The following is a 17915-nucleotide window of genomic DNA, read 5'->3' on the forward strand; positions in this document are numbered from 1 at the left end:
GAATGTCCTCAATAGACTACGGTCGACATTCGTACGCAAACACTCTCACGCGCAATCACAGGCGAAAAAAATTGCCTCAAAACCTTTTCAGCACGTTTTTTCGTATTTCAGTTCTGTTCCTTTTCCGAATCTCATTATTTTTGTTCTCTAAAAATTTTAAAATTTCAGCAGAATCCTACAAAATGGCTCGCTCTCGCAGAGATAAGAACGGTAATTGAATCTGGTTCAAAACTGATTTAATAGGTGTATTTTTCAGTGTCCCTCACAAAAGTCAAGAAGAAGACAAAGGAGACCAAAAACAATCTAGTCAATGAAGTAAGTTTCTAAGTATGTTTCTGATTCAACAGGGAAGCATCTTTCAGGTCCGCGCCAGTGTCGATCAGTACAAGAACTTGTTCATTTTCACTATCGCCAACATGAGAAGCACACGATTCATCGCTGTAAGTATAGACGAATAGATTTGTCATTTTTCGTTCTTGTTTTACAGATCAGACAAAAGTACAAGGAATCCTCCAGATTTTTCTTCGGAAAGAACAACGTAATCTCAATTGCTCTCGGAAAACAGAAATCTGATGAGTACGCCAATCAACTCCACAAGGCTAGTGCCATTCTAAAGGGTCAATGCGGCCTCATGTTCACAAACATGTCGCAAAAAGAAGTGAAAGCGTTAGTTCTTTATTTTGGGACTTAACATATTTAAAAATTGCAGTGAGTTCGATCAAATTACCGAGGAAGATTACGCTCGTGTTGGAGATACTGCCACCGAGACAGTCGTTTTGCCAGAAGGGCCAATTGCACAATTTGCCTTCTCAATGGAGCCACAACTGCGAAAACTTGGTCTCCCAACAAAATTGGACAAAGGAGTTATCACACTCTATCAGCAATTTGAAGTGTGCAAGGAAGGAGAGCCATTGACTGTTGAGCAAGCCAAAATCTTGAAACATTTCGAGATCAAAATGGCTCAATTCCGTCTGATCTTCAAAGCAATGTGGAACAAGAAAGACGGATTCAAAGAGCTTGATGCCTAAGCACACCTTCACTTTGTTGTTAATTTGTTGATTTGATCTTTATTCTCTTTTTGTTACACTTGAAAAAATGCCACCATCCCTCTCTTCAAAGTTATCTTCTACTGTTTTTCGTTTCTGTCTTCAATAAATTGTTATTGTTTGATATTTTCTGGTTAGGTAAAGGGTAAAGTCCTGCCATACTGATGCTAAGAGACAATTTTTAAATTGATCGAAGTATACGAACACTTGTTTGTCCAGATATGTTGCGAGTAATTGTGGGCTCTCGATCATTACTATGGGTACAAGCAAGGGGAATGGCCGTAAAGAAGAACGCCCCAGAACCGAAATTCACGCAGAGTGCCGCATTTCAAGTAATGATTATATTTAAAAGTTCATAAATAAAGTATATTGTTTAGGGTCGTGGTTCCCGCGGAATGCCAGTGTTCAAGCCAGATTATTACTCGTCTGATTCATACGGAAACAAAAAAGTGTTCTCGGCACTTGGAAGTATTCTTGCCGTTGTCATCTATTTTGGATGGCTGAGAGAACCATCTGACTTGGATGAAATCTGGAGTGCCCCTCCACACATTTTGACGTCGAATTTAGAACGGAAAATGCTGAGAGAGCAAATCAAGCAAGCTCAGGAGAAAGGAATGGATACGGCACTTCTGAGGGCACAGCTGGAATATGTGGATGTAAAAGAGGAAGCGTTGAGAATTCAGTTCGAACAGAAGACGAGACAACAAGAACGGAGAAATCAGCAGTCCTAGAGCGATAATAGTCATTTTTAGTTTCATTAGTTGTATTTTTATTTCTTTATGTTCAATACACGGGTCAGGTCGATGACCTTGCTGTAGCAATTTTTATATCTTTTCGAAATTTTGATTTGAATATGAAAATTTTCAGAAAATTAGCAAGAAGGTGTTTTATCTACTTACAGAAAATAAAATAATGAAATTAAGACAATAAATATTGAGAAACCAAAAGACTAGGAACCATATATTGAGAAACGATAGAGAATCATTGGGCGAAATGCATTGAATTATTTTTTCCAGATCGGATTCGAGACGAAATTAATAAGAAAAGTGAGATAAGAAGGATGGAGAGAACGACAAGCGCAGTGACAAGAAGACTGAAAAATAGCGAAGAAGATGGAGATTCGCAGATTGAAGAAGGACCAGTTGCAGATGATGACTGGGATTCTGAAAAAATAATTAGTTGTATTAATCTTTGAGAAATTACGATAGTTACCGAAATATTCTACATCTTGAGGATTTTCAAACACCCTCAATTCTCCAACCATTTCCATCTCCGGATATCCATTTTTCATTGTGAATTGTTTCTGTGGTCGTGTTCCTGTGTTGATAAGAATCTCACGACGATGACGTTTTGGGTTGTATCTGGAATAGTTCGTTCTGAACCGGAATAACATAAAACTGTTCTTACCCAACACCAAAGTAAATGCTTCCCTTGGTTGGAGCTCTTCTAACGAACTCAACCGAGGTATCATCATTTGGTCCAGTCAAATCAGATGGCATTGAAGCTGGAGGATGGATTTCATCTCTGAAAATATAATTATATCATAAGGGATTCCAAGTTCCAGGTGTCTCACGCAAACACTCTTCCCTTTGCCGGTGTCTCTTCATTGAATCGTTCTTCGAGAGTTGGACAAGCTTCTGGAGGCTGAAAATGAAAAAATGAAAAATAGAGTTGATTTAAAAATTTATGAACTTACTGATAAACGTTTACAATCATCTCCCTTCATGCAGATTTTAATCTGACATATAAATCGAGTAACAGTTCTTTGTGCAAACTTGAAGACGTGGGTTTCTTGATAAGCCATCGATTGTTCTCCATTGTAAACAGGTGTATCCATAACATAATGATCAATTCCACATCCATTTTGATCAATTATCAGTATCTTATTCCCTTGTCCATCTTCCACGTGGCAATTCTGAACCAGAATCCCATTATGATCTCCGTCACAACTCCAAACATGGTAGACACTGTCTCCAATTGAAGCATACTGTACGGGCGGTCCATCTTTTCCTTGTTTTCTAATAGAATAATTACATTTCGGCATAACTGGAGCATCGAATTGAGGTGTTAGTTGGAGGGGAGGAGCTTCACTAATGTCCAGTGTTGACTCAATATCTTTCATTACATGGGAATCCACGTAGACACATTGAGCACAATAACTACGATCTGATTCAGTGACGAATAGTGGGTGAAGTTGGACGAAGATGCATAAACGACGGATGGATCCATTGGGTTGATCCTGCAAGTTTTTGAAAACAATGCTACTAAAAACAACTGAAAATAAGTACCGTTTTCTCATCGACCATTCCACATTTATTATGCGCAACTTCAATTTTATTCTGATTCCTTGACACGCATTCCAAGTCATTTTCTCTTCCATCCACGTAGATATGAGATGGATTTGAAATTGATGTTTTTATCTGTAACATTGAATTTATTCACTCAGTATTCCTTTCTTCCCACCTTGATTATAATTTTGTCAGATTCACAAATAACAATCGGCGTGTCAACAATTTCATTCGGATACTTGAGGCAGGAAACGACAACTAGCAAAACAGAATACAAGATGATGAATATTAGCATGATTCGTCGAATGAAAGCCGTTTTTTTCCAAAACTTCTCTCACTTCCGAACGTTTAAATAGGCGATTGACAAGTGTCTGTTACGGTATAAGATGACTGCAAAACGTCTTCAAGTACCACCGAAAATCCTTTTGTTTGGCCCCGTCTCAACCGCTTCATTGTCGACATCAAACCACGATCACACTTTCGGATTTCAACGATCAAGTGAAATTTTTTTGTAATAAAGGCTTTACTTCTTCTGTGAAGTGAAAGCTTTGAGTCACAAGTCACAATCGACATTTCAGATATTCCAAAAGAAGATTATAAAGAGTTATGGAAAAGTTTGAGAATCTCTTTCATAAGATTGAAAATGTCCAACTTTGAGAGTGTGTCATAGTAAAACAATTTTTCCCACAAAGCAAATTTTTTATCGATCAAACAGATCAACAGTTGAGCTTCATTTTTGTAGTTTACAACTTTTTCGTACGGACACTCCCTAAAGAGTTATGGTCAGTTTTAGGGGAGAGCTCAAAAATCAGTCTATTTTGCACTGAAATGGATCGATTTGAGGGAGAAATTACTTTGTCGATACGCAACTTGCTAGGGAGTGTCCGTACAAAAAAACTGTCAACTACAAAAATGAAGCTCTTGGTCTGTTCGATCCATAAAAAGTTATTTTGTGGCACAGTTAGTTTTACTTTGACACACTCTCAAAGTAGGACATTTTCAACTGAAAAACGCCAAATATTATTTTTTTTTGGCCGGTACTGTATACTGTGGATTGATAACCAAAAAATATGAGGACTTCATAATAAAACATTCACTGTATAAAACTTCTACTACCTAACTTCATCAAGTTTTGTTCCCGTTTGTTTCAAAAACTTGGGAACTCTGCCTTGTGGGCAAGTTTCCCTCCCATATTTTCAAGAAATAAATTTTTCCATACCACATTTAGATCATAAAAGTGACATAACTCATTCAAATGTTTCCGACTCCATCCAATCACTTTTTGACTCATCAATTTGGTCCCTTGCCGTCTCGTACACCTCTAGAACTTTATCGAAAGGTCAGACCCAGAGGGTAATAAATAATGAGGCGAAGACAGCTGTGTCTTCATCTCTTGAGCACATTCGGGCTCTTCTTATCCCCTCCGTTTGTTACTTGCATTCGGAGATCCGACAATGTTGCGATTCGTCGCAACTTTGCAATTGATACTACTTCTTTTTTTATTTGTATCACCTGGCAATGGTGACGAAACAAAGTGTACAATTAGACCGTATGAAGCGAAAGGTGAAGTTAGTCCAGGAAGTAATGGATATTTAATTGAAGTGAGTTATTTAAAATATCGAGGTAGAAGAATAAAAGAGATTTTGAGATTAATGGAACCTCCACTAAATCAATGGATACGACAAAAGGATTTGTTCCCGGAGAAGTATATAAAGGTAATTCAATATGATCCAGAATTTATGAAATCAAAATACAATTTATTAATTTAAATACTCAGTGTCAATTCGTGGTTGGAGAACTCAATACACAGTGAAAACATTCCGTGGATTCGTGATTTCTTCTCTTTTTGAAGATAACACATCCGCTGGTTCATGGGAGGTAAATTTGACTTCAGATTATCTGAAATTAAGATTTTATTTTTCAAGGTAGTCAAAGGACATGGAGACGCAAGAATCTCTCCAGGATGTCGCCGTTCTGGTGTCTCTCATGCAAATTTGAAATCGAAGACTTCTGTTCATATGATGTGGAAAGCTCCTGAAGTGAGTTCATTGATACATTTTTACTTAAAAAAAAAGTTTTTCAGGTATCAACTGGATGTGTCATGTTCCGAGCATCTGTTATTGAAACCAAGTATGTTTGGTTTACAGAAGCAGAGGGTCTCACTCTGAAATTTTGTGTTCAGCGTGAGTTGATTTTCAAAGTTCAAAAGTCCAAATAATTAAACCAATTGGTTCCAGAAGGAACCCAAATTCTGAAGGCTGTCGATGATCCATCCGCCACGTGTTGTGCGTGTGATATTGCTCAATATGATCTAGAATTTACTGGAATCTGGAGCAAGAATACCCATCCAAAAGACTATCCAACACGTGAGTCAACACAACCTACAGCTGCTCTAACTCAAAGTTTTCAGTGGAACATTTGACTCATTTCACTGATATGTTAGGATCTTCTCACTCTTCAAACTATTCTTTATGGGAAATCGGTGGAATTTCAACTGACGGAATGAAAGAAATTGCTGAATGGGGAAACACTTATAAAGCGGAAGGAGAGGCAAAGGCAAAGGCATCGGAAGTTAGAAGTCTGATGAAGGTCAAGGGATTGTGGTTTCCAGATGTTCAGGGAACTACTAAATCTCAATTCGTCGTCAATAAGTGAATCTCAAAAAATCCAATGAAATTGAGAATTCTCTAATTGCAGATACCATCACTTTGTGTCCCTCGCCACAATGTTTGGCCCATCTCCTGATTGGTGTGTCGGTCTCTCATCCGTCAATCTCTGTCTCCCTGACTGTACTTGGGTTGAGGAGAGGACATTTGAATTGCAGCCGTTCGATGCTGGAACCGACTCTGGACCTGCTTATATGAGTCCAAATGCACCAACCGAACCACGTGAACCAATTCACTGGATCACTACAAAATTGAATCCGCTGAGCCCATTTTACAATCAGAATTCAGATACTATTCCAACTCTTGCAAAGGTTGTTTTGAGAAGGAAGAATCTGACATCTTCTGAGTGTAAATCAGATGATATTTATAAAGCAGAAGCCCACAATATCACGAATACAAGTGAAGATGAAGAGTATAAAGATAGAAGTAAGAATTGAGAGAAATGGATGGGGGCAATTCGTTATTTCTTACAGGAGAGTGTATGATGACTCAATGGGAACCATGGAGTTTGTGCTCAGCAACTTGTGGAAAAGGAATCAGAATTCGTAGTCGTGTTTATGTGTTTCCAATTAAGGCTCAAGTCTTCCATTGCCACAGACAAACCACTGAAAAACAGTTTTGTAACGCGAAGATCAATGAATGCGAAAGTATGCAAACCGTCAAACCTGATTTTCAACTTTGTGTTTTCAGATTCCGAAGCATTCAGTTCAAAATGTCAAGTCAGTTCATGGGGTGCTTGGGGCGATTGCAGTGTTCAATGTGGTCATGGAATGAGGAGTCGCAATCGAACATTCCTGAATCCAGCGACAAAAGCAGGAGACTGTAGTGTGGAATTGGAACGAAAAGATATATGTGTAGGAGAGAACGGAGATGATTGTAATGTGACTCCGGATCCATTATGTAAGACAACAGCATGGTCTGATTGGTCACCATGCTCTGCTTCTTGTGATGAAGGAGTTCGTGTCAGAACCAGATTGTTCTTTTATTCTGAACATGAAAAACGGTGTATGCATGTCAATTTACAAGAGAAGGACACGTGTGTAATGCAGTCTTGTCGGCGATTTATTGAGATTAATTCAGAGGGTTTGTTTGACCATATGATAACTAGAAAAATGAAGAAAATTTGATTTCAGAGATTTGTCAAGAAGAGAAACAAGCTGGACAATGTGCTGGAAGTTTCCCTCGTTACTGGTATAATCATGAGAAGACGCAGTGTGAAAGATTCATTTTCACTGGTTGCAAAGGAAACAGAAATCAATTTGAAACTGAAGAGGAATGCAAACAAATATGTCTTCCGGGCTATGAGAAAACAAAGTCACTGATTCCAAATAATCAATTGTTGGAAGATTTCGGAGGTGATCAAGTTGACGATGGAGGGGAAAGAGTTGATTGTGAAGTCTCGAAATGGACTGCTTGGGGATCATGCTCTGTCAGTTGTGGACGTGGAAAGAAAACGAGAAGTCGAAGTGTTGTGAAACTGGCCAGAAATGGAGGACAACATTGTTCGGAGCATCTCATGCAGGAGCTACAATGCCGATTGAGACCATGTCGTACGTTTCTTCTTGAGAAATTGTTTTTTGATAACTTTTTTTGCAATGCAAAAATTTTCAGCAGTAAAACTGACATGTCAAGTTGGACCGTGGTCTCGTTGGTCTCCATGTTCGGTTTCCTGTGGTGAAGGTTCCCAAACTAGAAGAAGAAGAGTAATACGAGCCAGGAATGATGATTGGGAAGAGATCGAATGTGATGAGGCTGAGACCGAAGTCCGACAGTGTACGGGTCGCCATCAGTGTTGATTAATTTTACAATTTTTATAACAAAATGTTTAATCTTGTTTCACACTTTTCATAATTGAGTTCAGAATATATAAAAGATTGAATTTAATTATATTTTCAGGGGTCTAATTGAGATAATCGGATAAGAGTAGAGATCAAAATAATAAATGCTTCGATGGGGAGAATAATTGACAGAGTTCCCTAGTTTATAGCTTTGGTATTAGTTTGTTAGAGTAGTTGATTCTTCAGAAGTTGACGGCTCGGAAAATGACGCTCCAGCAAAGGAAGTTGGTCCATGGGGGTGTGCTTCATGATCAGATGATTGTTGATGCCATGCAGTAGAAAGATGCGGTTGGACGACAGGAACGTGTTGTGGGTGAGCATCTCTCCATACACGGTATCTGAATTGGAATTAATGATTGAATGAACTTCATTTTCAAGACTTACGCAGGTGTTAATTTCCATTGATAATAGTATTCAATCAATTCTCCCACTTTTCGGTATGGCATCTGAAAATTAAACTTATATATGAGTATATTTTTTGACATTCATCTTACCCGCATTTTTGTGATTAATGAGAAATCTTTTCCATACATTTGAAGAGATTCCTCGAATATTCTGCTTTCTTCTTCAGAAAATCCCAGAGCATCTGGACGAACAGTACGGAATGGAGCATTTATATGTGGGAATGGGAATGATTCTTTCGCTTTCTCAGTGTCAAAGTTATTACGATACAAAGCGCACAATGCATCTTCATCATCGCGAGCCTCGCAACCAGCTGGTGGAACGGACTGCTCATGCGTCTTTCTCAAATCCACAATATCCTTTAAGTAATTATTTAGAACTTCGTCATTTGGTTGATTTGGCTTGTTAGTAGACCACAAAACGATGTCTTCATCTCGAGTGTTGGAGTCTGAAACGATCGTGCATCGTTGAAGTATTTTAACGGGTTCTCAGACCTTGAGATGAGGATTTTTCGAAATCTGGAACATCGGCTTGAAAAAGGACTGGGTCCACACGAATAGTTCGTTTCCATGGATCTGGAGGAGCGTAGTCATCATCATCGTCATCGTAACCACTTTGAGAATTTCCGAAATCGAGAATAGTTGGGTCATAGTGGTCATGAGCTGCGGAACTAGATTCTCCAGTAGTCTGAAAACAATTTCTTAATTTAAACTATAAATATTTTTAATACCTCTGCTTCACCGTTTTCAGCGGGTCCGGTGTTAGATGCGACTTCTGTCGGTGGGTGATATCCGTACTTGCGTTGAAGTTCCTCAATTGTCATTTCACCTTCGTCTTCAAGATCTGAAATAATTTCGTGTTTTTCTGTCTTTACCAACAAAACAAACCTTTCAACTCATCAGCGTAATCACCTTCGTCTAGTAGCTCCTCTTCTTCAATCGTCGCTGAAACCAGAACATATTTGACAAAATTTTAATTTACAAACCTTCGTAGTCTTCTCCATTATCGTTATCATTATCATCGACATAATCTTCTTCGTCGGTAAGCGACGAACGAGAAGTTTCCTCGTCCATTTTCGAACGTCAAAATCAAGCTGGAGGTGGGTGTGAAAAGTCTTAAGAGAGTTTGCGCGTCATTTAATGCACATTATGTCAATGCTGTGTTTGCAGACATGAACACCGTAATTGTTCAGAATTCAGCGAAGAGCGAAAATTCTGAAAAAGAAATTCTGAGGAATAGAATCGGCAAAAACAATGTGGAAAAAAATATAAGACTTCATAATCTGTAAAAAATAATAAACGATCACCTAGAACAATATGTGGAACAGTTCATATCAAAATAAGAAGAGAAGTACAGTAACCAGAAAACTTTTCAGAAAAAGACGCATAGCAAAATTCGTTTTGGTCTCATCACGATTTCGGAAAATTTGAATCTTGCGGCTCGAAACATTCGTGTTGGCATTTCACAATGTTTTTGTTGTTTCATCTTTGTCGTTGCGATTATGTTTTAGCTGTCATGGTAAACAGTACTGGAAACACTTTCGGTACATAAACTGCCTACTTTGAAACTGCGACAAACAATTTTCTCCTATTCAGTATTGATGACATTAATGAAGAGACTGCTTTTATTTCCTATTCATCCTCTTAAAGTTCATTTAACACAGTTTTTGCAGATGGGCGAGCAAAGTAAAGAAGGCGAGGCTGACGAGCCAGCCTCCTTTGATCCGTTCGTGCGTTCTGAGGTTGAATATGATTCTACCACACGTCTTCATATGGCCGAGGACGTGGCCTCTACTAGGTTGGGAATTTGAATAGTAGAAACTGTATTAAACCTATTAAGTTTCAGAAGGTTGTTCGTTTCACCTGCGCTGAAAGACATAATCGTGAATCCCGAAAACTTCTACCACGGCTGTCAACAGTCTGCAAAAGTAAGAAAAGCAAAGATGGTCCCCTTAAAAATTTATTTTCAGATGGCAGAAGACGCTAATCAACGACGTCAAGTTTCGTTCAATACAAAGCGTGAAGCATTTATTCATCAACTCAGAGCTAACGGACTTCCTCTACCGTCGAAAATTCCAATGGCTAGTGGACTCCAAATAACTCAATATTGTTTTTTTTCAGATCGAGATTAACCCCACTAGAGTAACCCTCAGCCTGGAGTTCGAGGCCCAGTATTATTCCTTAATGACAAAGTGAGTTTGCAAAAAGCATCACACAAAAACTACTATCTTTCAGTGATTATGGAAATCACGAAAACGTTGCTTCGATCATGCAGCAAACTAACACTCTGATTCAATTTCCTGATCGCTCTGAATCATCTCATGATCCCTTCGTCCAGCAAATAACAATCACCGGGCATTACAGTGATGTGGATAAAGCTCGAAAGTTGATGAGAGTATGCGTCTAGTAAAGTATTTATCTCTCGAACGTTATTTTGTTTAGGATAATTGTCATGTGTCCATAATCATGTCACTGCAAGATCTAAAAGTATCTCAGTCCGAACTCCAGGCTTTCGCTGAACAAAATCCCATTCAAAATGTGGATATGTTCTTCCTTACTTCCTCATCAGAAAAGGTTTGATCGTCATAAAGATGCTGAATATAACATATCTTTGTCAGAATGGCGAAGCATTGCCTCACCTCCGTTTCACCAGCCGTACGAAAAACGAGCATGAACTGATCCAAGCAGCAAATATGATCCTTAAGAAGGCCTACGGGAATGAGCTGCAACGGAAACATGTGAGAACGCATATACACCGCTCGTCTAAAATATTGCCTACAGATCTTCTCACTGCACTTCACTTTGTCCACTTTCCATGTTGAACATGTCGTCGGGACACCGGGAACTGCTCTTCTCATGGTTTAGTGTGCACGCTCCGACGTTCAAAACATTACCATTTCAGCCATTAATCGAGCAACGCACAAATGTAAGAATCAGTTACCCCGGTTACAACACGAAAGAGGACATTCGAGGAAATTTGTTCACCATAACGATCAATGGAACTGTGGAGAACGTTTTGGAAGCAAGAAAGTATCTGATGGTAGGAACTAATGGGAGAAAAGTCATTCATCTTTAACTTCAGGATCTGCTGCCTGTTTCGATTTGTTTCAACATGGCAAACACTGATATGGCTGCCCAAAGTGAGCTTGCAGATCGATGTATTCATGTGTTGATTGAGGAAAGTAGAATAATGTTCAAAATGACTCCATCAGTTTATGAGCCTAGTGAACTATTGTCAGACGAAGTACCTTTACATTGGGCCAGCCTTCGTTCGAAAGAGTTCAACATCAAACACATGTATACAGCCTATCAGAAAGTTCTCGCTGTGAGTTGACTTATGCTTTCTAATCGTCTCATGTTCATCTCACAGAAAAAAATCGAAGTCGTAGCTCCTCAACCAACAGATTACGATAAGTCTATTTGGCATCGATGTCTCCCACAAGGATTCCTTTTTTTCCTTCTGCTCGTAAGTCCCCGTTGAAGATCATATGCGACCTGATCTAATTTAGTGCCGTGGGGAGTCATCAGATTCTTCTGCCAGCCATCGTCGTCACAGAAGTACTTCCGTAACTTCCTCTCAGTCGAAACAAGGGTTCCCGAAGGGGAAATCAAGCAGTGATGTTCCCATCGTTCCAACAAGATCTCAGCCAAGAGTGTCGTCGGTTTCAGAATGCATCAGTATGTATAGTCCGCCGATTTGCAAAAACTACGTTTATTGTTTTATAGCTCAACCTTATCACCCCATGCAGATGTTTACGGATCCTATTACTCATTCCCAATTGACCCAAATGATCATGATGCAACAACAACAGGCTCATGCTCTCATGAAAGGTTCGTTTGCTCAGCTTTCTCCCATAAATATTCGTTTTTTCTTAGGTTCACCCTTGCTTCAACCCGTACCCTTCGCCTACCCGATTGTATTTGATCAAGGAACCGGTGCGCATTATTCTTCAAACTTTTACCAACTTCCTTACGTGGTTCCACAAACTTATTTGAGCTGAACTTTTGAATTCTTGTCGTAAATTTCTCATCGTGTAACATTCGTCGTGTGAAATGAGCTTTTTCGTGAAAATTTGCTAAGTTCTGGACAGTTTTAAGCCACCGAGTTCTTTCATGCTTCCTTACCATCACTGTTCAATTTGTCTTTTCCACCCGGTTGTTATGATTTTTGCGAACGTTAGCAACAATAAAGCATTGCTTCATACTGAAATTGACAATATCCCAGTACTTCTTATTGAATTTTGCTATTTCAGGTGCACCAATATGCTTTCCGTATCATCCGATTGATCCCAACTTTTTCCAATATCCGGGCATTCCTATCAGCGAAGGTTGTTAGTTTCTTGAATGCACGAATTAATTATTGACTTACAGTTGATCGCTCCACAAATCGACAGGAAACCTCTACCTCAGGACACCAAACAAATTCTAATAGAAAACCAACGAGGATGATGAATCGCCCCTCTTCTGGCGGTTCCCATCACTACTCTTCATCAACTCATCGTCCGAGACGGGGTTATGAGCAAATCCGGGATGACGATGCCCGCAGTTCAACACGATCTGGTTCAAGACGAACATCAACAAGTGGTGACGAACCAACTGTTGGAAGCTATGAAGACCGTTAGAAATAGTTGCACAAATTCGAAAATACATTTACTTGTTTATAGGCGGATTCGATCGTCAATTTTCACGGCACAATCAGAGATACTCGAAAGACGATAATATGCGTTGGAAGACGGGAAGCCGTGGGGATATTAATGCCCGGCGAAATCAAAATTTCCAAAAAGATTTCCGTCCCGCTAGCACTTCTCGTGACTATGATTTTCATGTCGGATCGGCTGGTTCTACTGATCGTCCTGCATCAACAGATCAGCTACAATTCCAATCAACACACCATCTCAAGTTGAAGCCTAACGAGGTTGATTTGGATCAAGAACGTCTTTTCACACATGACTCACCTCAAGTCGACGAGCGAGCATACCCACAGAGTGGTTTCGGAAGCGGGTTGGTCGATGGTGACTTCGTTCAAAAGTTTATTTCCAATGTCAATGTAAATGACCCGAAAAAACGATCGAGAGCAGTGAGTTGTTTTATCGAAAGGTAGCTTATCGATCGTTTTGAATATAATCCAATTCGTTTTCTTATAGGGACGATCAAATTGCTCGGCTGACAGATTCCGATTGTGCCTATAGTGTCACCGATCAAACCATCACTCAGCCATCCCGTTCCATTGATAGCTTCAAGAAATTACCCGGAGCAGGAGTGACTAAAACAATGTTGGAACCACGGTCTCGAAACGAAAAGGAGTACGCCAAAATCAATCTTGAGCACAAAGACAAATTCACAGGAGAGCCGATAGATGAAGACAAATATACTGACATGGGTCCGTCTTTCGGCTCCAGACAATACAGAATCGATCCAATGAAACTGATAGCAAGTGTTCGCGAATCTAGCGAGCAATTACCACGTATTCACGAGCGGCAATTTAATGACGTTCTGAATGACAAAGAAAGAGAAGTGGGTAATATATTTGTTAACTTTTCATTAAGTATTTGTTTGTAGCTGGCTGCATCTGCTTTCAAAGAAAGAAACATGGAAACCAACTTGGTGCAGGAACGATCTCTTGGTAAGCGTACACATTTAAAATGCGAAGCTGATGTAATAATTTCAGACGATACTTCCCCATTGGATTATGCTTTCCGTAACGATCAGTCTACTGACAATATTCGATAATTTGTATCATTCGTTGCTCTACGTGATGCCTATCAACCATTTTATCCTACTAATCATTGTTTGCGGTCAAAACCTTGATGCATCCCATCGAAGTGATGGTTGATGTTTTGCCGTTCTCTATTTTACCCGTTCCCACTTTACATTTCTTTTTTCCCTTGTTCATTGTGTTCACCTCTCCATTCCGCACATCTTCTCTGTTTTCGTTTCTTTCCTTTTGCAAAAGATGAAAGCCTAGGTAGCAGCGACCAGGGAGAAAAATGAGAATATTTGATGAAATTCGAATTTCTTGTGCTCCGATACTTTCCCCTTCCTATGCTATTGATGACACATTGTTCTTCTCGGAACACAAACCATTGCCTTTTTACAGTCACCTTGTTCCCTGATCTTATTTTCCCCGGTTTTCTATCATATCTACATTTTCTGCTTGTTTATCATATTTTTCGGTCTATGGATGCATGCGTTACTTCTTTTATTTACATTTTTTCTGTCATTCAACTTGGATTTAATTATCAAATTATAACAATTGCCTCTACGGTTCGATTTACAAATGAACTGACTCGGAAGATACACAATCACGTCTTATCACAGTTCAGCATTCGCTTCTTCAAGGACATATTCCTTGTTGTGCTATGAAGAAATGACAATTTTCTGATATACGTTTCACTATTATGGAGACGAAGAATAGTGTTTTCATATAAAGATAGGATGCATCGTTACAAAAGAGCAATTGCTTTGATTATATGTTTGTGTTCTGGTTTCCAGACAACTGCCACAATACAAACTCTTTCTTCCTCTTCAATCGATTCATATATTCTCCGTACTGTCGTAAAGTGAGTCTCATTCATTTTTCTCTCAAAACGGACGGTCCATTGGAGGCAATTATTGTTCGAAATGAGCCAATCGTCGACCGCCTGACTCTACTCACTTCATCCGTTTCTTCTTCTTCTTCTCCATATTTTCACTACCAAAAAATATTTCTTATTTCCAAACGATGTCTTGTTTTTTTTTTTCAATATTTATACTGAAAAAAGAGGTGTGATGTCAGCAGTTTCTCGTGAATTTCATTCAGATTTCCGTTTCTAGGGTTAATTCGGAATGCTTTCTTGGATTACAACCCTATTCAATTCAGAAGCATTTTTGAAATATTTGTTGTAAAAAGAAAATAAATAATTACCTCAATTCTACCGAAGACAGACACTCAAGTTGAACAACCTGATTCTTTATTGATGAGGGAAATCCATTTTGGCTTCTTCTCATTCATTCTCTTGATAAAAGTTAGTCTATTTCCCTTTTTAAGGTTTTCATGATAAATGTTTTGAGATATCGAACATAAAAACGTAGTATGAATTTGATCTCATCACGTTAACGTTTGCTCATCAAATGAGCAGAATTGCGTACGCTCGATGAACTTTTTTGAGGAAAGAGTCTTGGATATATTCAGTGTTTTGGGGTCAGAGTTTGAATGAATTAGTTCATAGTTTGACAATGAGAGTACTGTAGGCTTTGTTTGAATTTTCATCAAAATATCAATTCCTCGCAACGGATAACTACAGTAACCCAATTACAATTTGACCTGAAAACCGACAAAGACGTCGAGCCCTGACAAGGGAAGTCCTCGAAGTGTCCGCTTTCAAACGACTCCTGAATTTGGCACCTGATACTTTCGAGTCCGTAAATTCCGAATCTGAAATAAAATTCTGCTAAATCCCTCTGTGAACGGAGTTATGAGCCAACTTTTCACATGGTAAGGCTTTTTTGGGTGATACGCGGTCTGCAGGACTGTCTACCCAAACATATCACCAAGTTTGTTGGCTCATAACTCGGATTACAGAAGGATTTAGCAGAATTTTATTTCATATTCGGATTCTACGGACTCGAAAGTATCAAGTGCCAAATTCTTGAGTAGTTTGAAAGAGGACACTTCGAGGACTTCCCTTGTGAAACTGTTTGAAATTTAAGGGTGACTACCACAGTTCTAGGAAGAACCAAGACTCCTTCTTGATTATTTCAAAAGTTATTATCATAAATAATGACTTCTTTCCTATCTCTCACACTCCAAACATCTAATTTTCCATCGTGTTTTTTATTATGTTCCTATGCAAACAGTAGTCGGTTTCCGGTGTTCTTTTCCAATCTATTTCCAATTTGTAGCTTGAATGACTAAAAAGAAGAAAAGAAATGAATCAGAAATCATAAATGTAAGTGACAATAACCTTTTGGAGGAGGTCTTATAAATACAAACTGTTGTCTTCACTCCCTTTGTCTCGTCTCTTATCAAAAGAGGAGAAGACGACCCTGATTGTTTAAAGGACATTTACAAAAAAGGAAAGGTAAACTTTAATTGTTGCATCCATGCTTTTCCCATCTGCGTCTTCCAATTATTTCTCTATTTTTTCATTGTCTTCTCCTTTTTTATTTCAAATTCAAATGTGATTTTTTGTGTTTTTTATCCATCATTTTCTTCTCATCGACCCTTTTTCTAATCCCAAATAGCCGACATTTATGTCAGGATTTTATCAGAATGATATCGAATACGTGGATACGCAGACATAGAGATTCACGTGGAATCGTGATATGAGAGATGATATAATCTGTGTTTTGAAGGAAGACACTTCTTCTGTTTTGCTTACTTTTCTCTGCAGTTTGCACTTGATTTCCACGTCAACTTCTAGTTGTTGTTGTTGACGTGGATTCAACTTGACTGGAATGAGGTCATCAGAAGCAGATGTTGATGGATCCACCAGTTGGAAAATGAGTTCGTTTGTGCGTATTTCTACAATTTTGGCTCTGGAATTCGTATCAGAACAATACAATTTTCGGTTTATAATATTCAAAATATGTAGTGAATTTATCTTGATCAGGAAAAAAACTTCTTTCTGAATTTCCTTTTTCACTTCCAATTTCCACTTCTTCCTCATTCAACCTAATTCATCTGAAAAATCAACTTAAAAATAGAAAAGAATTCAATGAACAAAGCATGTGTTTTAATACGAAATACTTCTAGTGACGATCGGTATCAAATGCTTTTTTGGAAACGAAACCTTTCAAAATGTCAAAAAATGAAATAGATTCAGACGTTTTTAATATCTCGATCGGCATCTTTTTGAGCTAGATTTCATTTGTTTTTAGCTGAAACAAGGACAGACAAGTCTGAAATTTTGGTTTTGAGTTCTAATGGATTAATCTGATTATTCCATATTTTCAATTCTAAATTCTTATGTTCAAGGTCTTTTCGTTTTTGATTTCAAGCTTCTTTTATCATTCCAAGAAAAAAGGAGAAGAAGCTATAATTCGAGGACTAAAAACTTAGAAACGAACAAACAAAAAATCATATTTACAACTTGGGCACTACCTGTGAGATGCAGCAGTTTGCGGGGTTGGAGATAATTATAACAAGATCAACTTTTTTCATTGGGTACTGTAACTGGGACAAATTCACTGATGTCCTAGATTTAATATCAAAAATGGAAGGTGCTGATTTAGAGATTTAGAGAAGGAACATTCTCCAGTAAATCCAGCATTTCTGATTTGTGGGCTCATAATTTACGAAATTGGTTTTCATATCGCATCACACCTCAACAGCATCTCTTCCATCTCCTCGTCTTTGTAAAATTCATCGATTAAAAAGTGAACATCTGCAATTATAATCATCCCACCCACCTTCTCCTTTTCCTTTTTTCTTCTTTTTTTTGATTCGTGTATTTCTAAACTTATCCTTCCTGTCACTATAAATATCATTCGACGACTCCTCCGCTTCCGATCCCTAATTTCCGGCCTCCCCGAATGCTTCTTCTTCTTCTTCTAACCTCTTCATTCATAAAAGTTGCAAATCTCCGCCTTTTCCTTCCTTCCGGACGAACTCTTCCTCTCTCAATTGAGCTACTTCTTATTTTCAGCTCATCTCTTTATTTTTCAAGTCATCATTTTAAGTGATTCACTCGTATTT

At 38.5% G+C, this 17915-nt stretch overlaps 6 protein-coding genes across 6 annotated transcripts; 4 read left to right on the plus strand and 2 right to left on the minus strand.

Moving 5' to 3' along the window:
* Window positions 1-182: 182 nt before the first annotated feature.
* GCK72_006425 (uncharacterized protein) lies at window positions 183-1028 on the plus strand (the record flags this gene model as incomplete). The annotated part of the gene is made up of 5 exons (XM_003113410.2): window positions 183-210; window positions 257-315; window positions 363-440; window positions 488-666; window positions 710-1028. The coding sequence occupies 5 exons, from the start codon at window positions 183-185 to the stop codon at window positions 1026-1028; spliced, it is 663 nt and encodes a 220-aa protein (XP_003113458.2).
* A 239-nt stretch (window positions 1029-1267) lies between these two features.
* GCK72_006426 (uncharacterized protein) lies at window positions 1268-1777 on the plus strand (the record flags this gene model as incomplete). Its single annotated transcript, XM_003113753.2, has 2 exons — window positions 1268-1378; window positions 1424-1777. 2 exons carry the CDS (start codon window positions 1268-1270, stop codon window positions 1775-1777), a joined length of 465 nt encoding a protein of 154 aa, XP_003113801.1.
* A 250-nt stretch (window positions 1778-2027) lies between these two features.
* GCK72_006427 (uncharacterized protein) lies at window positions 2028-3629 on the minus strand (the record flags this gene model as incomplete). The annotated part of the gene is made up of 7 exons (XM_003113731.2): window positions 2028-2209; window positions 2259-2407; window positions 2454-2570; window positions 2620-2690; window positions 2743-3285; window positions 3335-3466; window positions 3510-3629. 7 exons carry the CDS (start codon window positions 3627-3629, stop codon window positions 2028-2030), a joined length of 1314 nt encoding a protein of 437 aa, XP_003113779.1.
* A 1159-nt stretch (window positions 3630-4788) lies between these two features.
* GCK72_006428 (uncharacterized protein) lies at window positions 4789-7796 on the plus strand (the record flags this gene model as incomplete). The annotated part of the gene is made up of 12 exons (XM_053725621.1): window positions 4789-4935; window positions 4983-5049; window positions 5112-5212; window positions 5260-5373; window positions 5418-5517; window positions 5572-5700; window positions 5745-5985; window positions 6032-6426; window positions 6474-6647; window positions 6691-7083; window positions 7134-7550; window positions 7612-7796. The coding sequence occupies 12 exons, from the start codon at window positions 4789-4791 to the stop codon at window positions 7794-7796; spliced, it is 2463 nt and encodes an 820-aa protein (XP_053589815.1).
* A 199-nt stretch (window positions 7797-7995) lies between these two features.
* GCK72_006429 (uncharacterized protein) lies at window positions 7996-9313 on the minus strand (the record flags this gene model as incomplete). Its single annotated transcript, XM_053725622.1, has 7 exons — window positions 7996-8176; window positions 8223-8284; window positions 8333-8688; window positions 8735-8927; window positions 8971-9083; window positions 9128-9172; window positions 9226-9313. The coding sequence occupies 7 exons, from the start codon at window positions 9311-9313 to the stop codon at window positions 7996-7998; spliced, it is 1038 nt and encodes a 345-aa protein (XP_053589816.1).
* A 599-nt stretch (window positions 9314-9912) lies between these two features.
* Window positions 9913-13969, plus strand: GCK72_006430 (uncharacterized protein; the record flags this gene model as incomplete). Its single annotated transcript, XM_053725623.1, has 20 exons — window positions 9913-10037; window positions 10086-10167; window positions 10210-10320; window positions 10367-10431; window positions 10475-10634; window positions 10682-10813; window positions 10858-10977; window positions 11021-11098; window positions 11142-11279; window positions 11322-11564; window positions 11610-11705; window positions 11749-11917; window positions 11966-12070; window positions 12116-12175; window positions 12493-12567; window positions 12611-12856; window positions 12904-13336; window positions 13384-13753; window positions 13799-13862; window positions 13908-13969. 20 exons carry the CDS (start codon window positions 9913-9915, stop codon window positions 13967-13969), a joined length of 2934 nt encoding a protein of 977 aa, XP_053589817.1.
* Window positions 13970-17915: the final 3946 nt, after the last annotated feature.

The sequence above is a fragment of the Caenorhabditis remanei genome, chromosome II (assembly GCF_010183535.1).
Source record: "Caenorhabditis remanei strain PX506 chromosome II, whole genome shotgun sequence".
Lineage (NCBI taxonomy): Eukaryota > Metazoa > Nematoda > Chromadorea > Rhabditida > Rhabditidae > Caenorhabditis > Caenorhabditis remanei.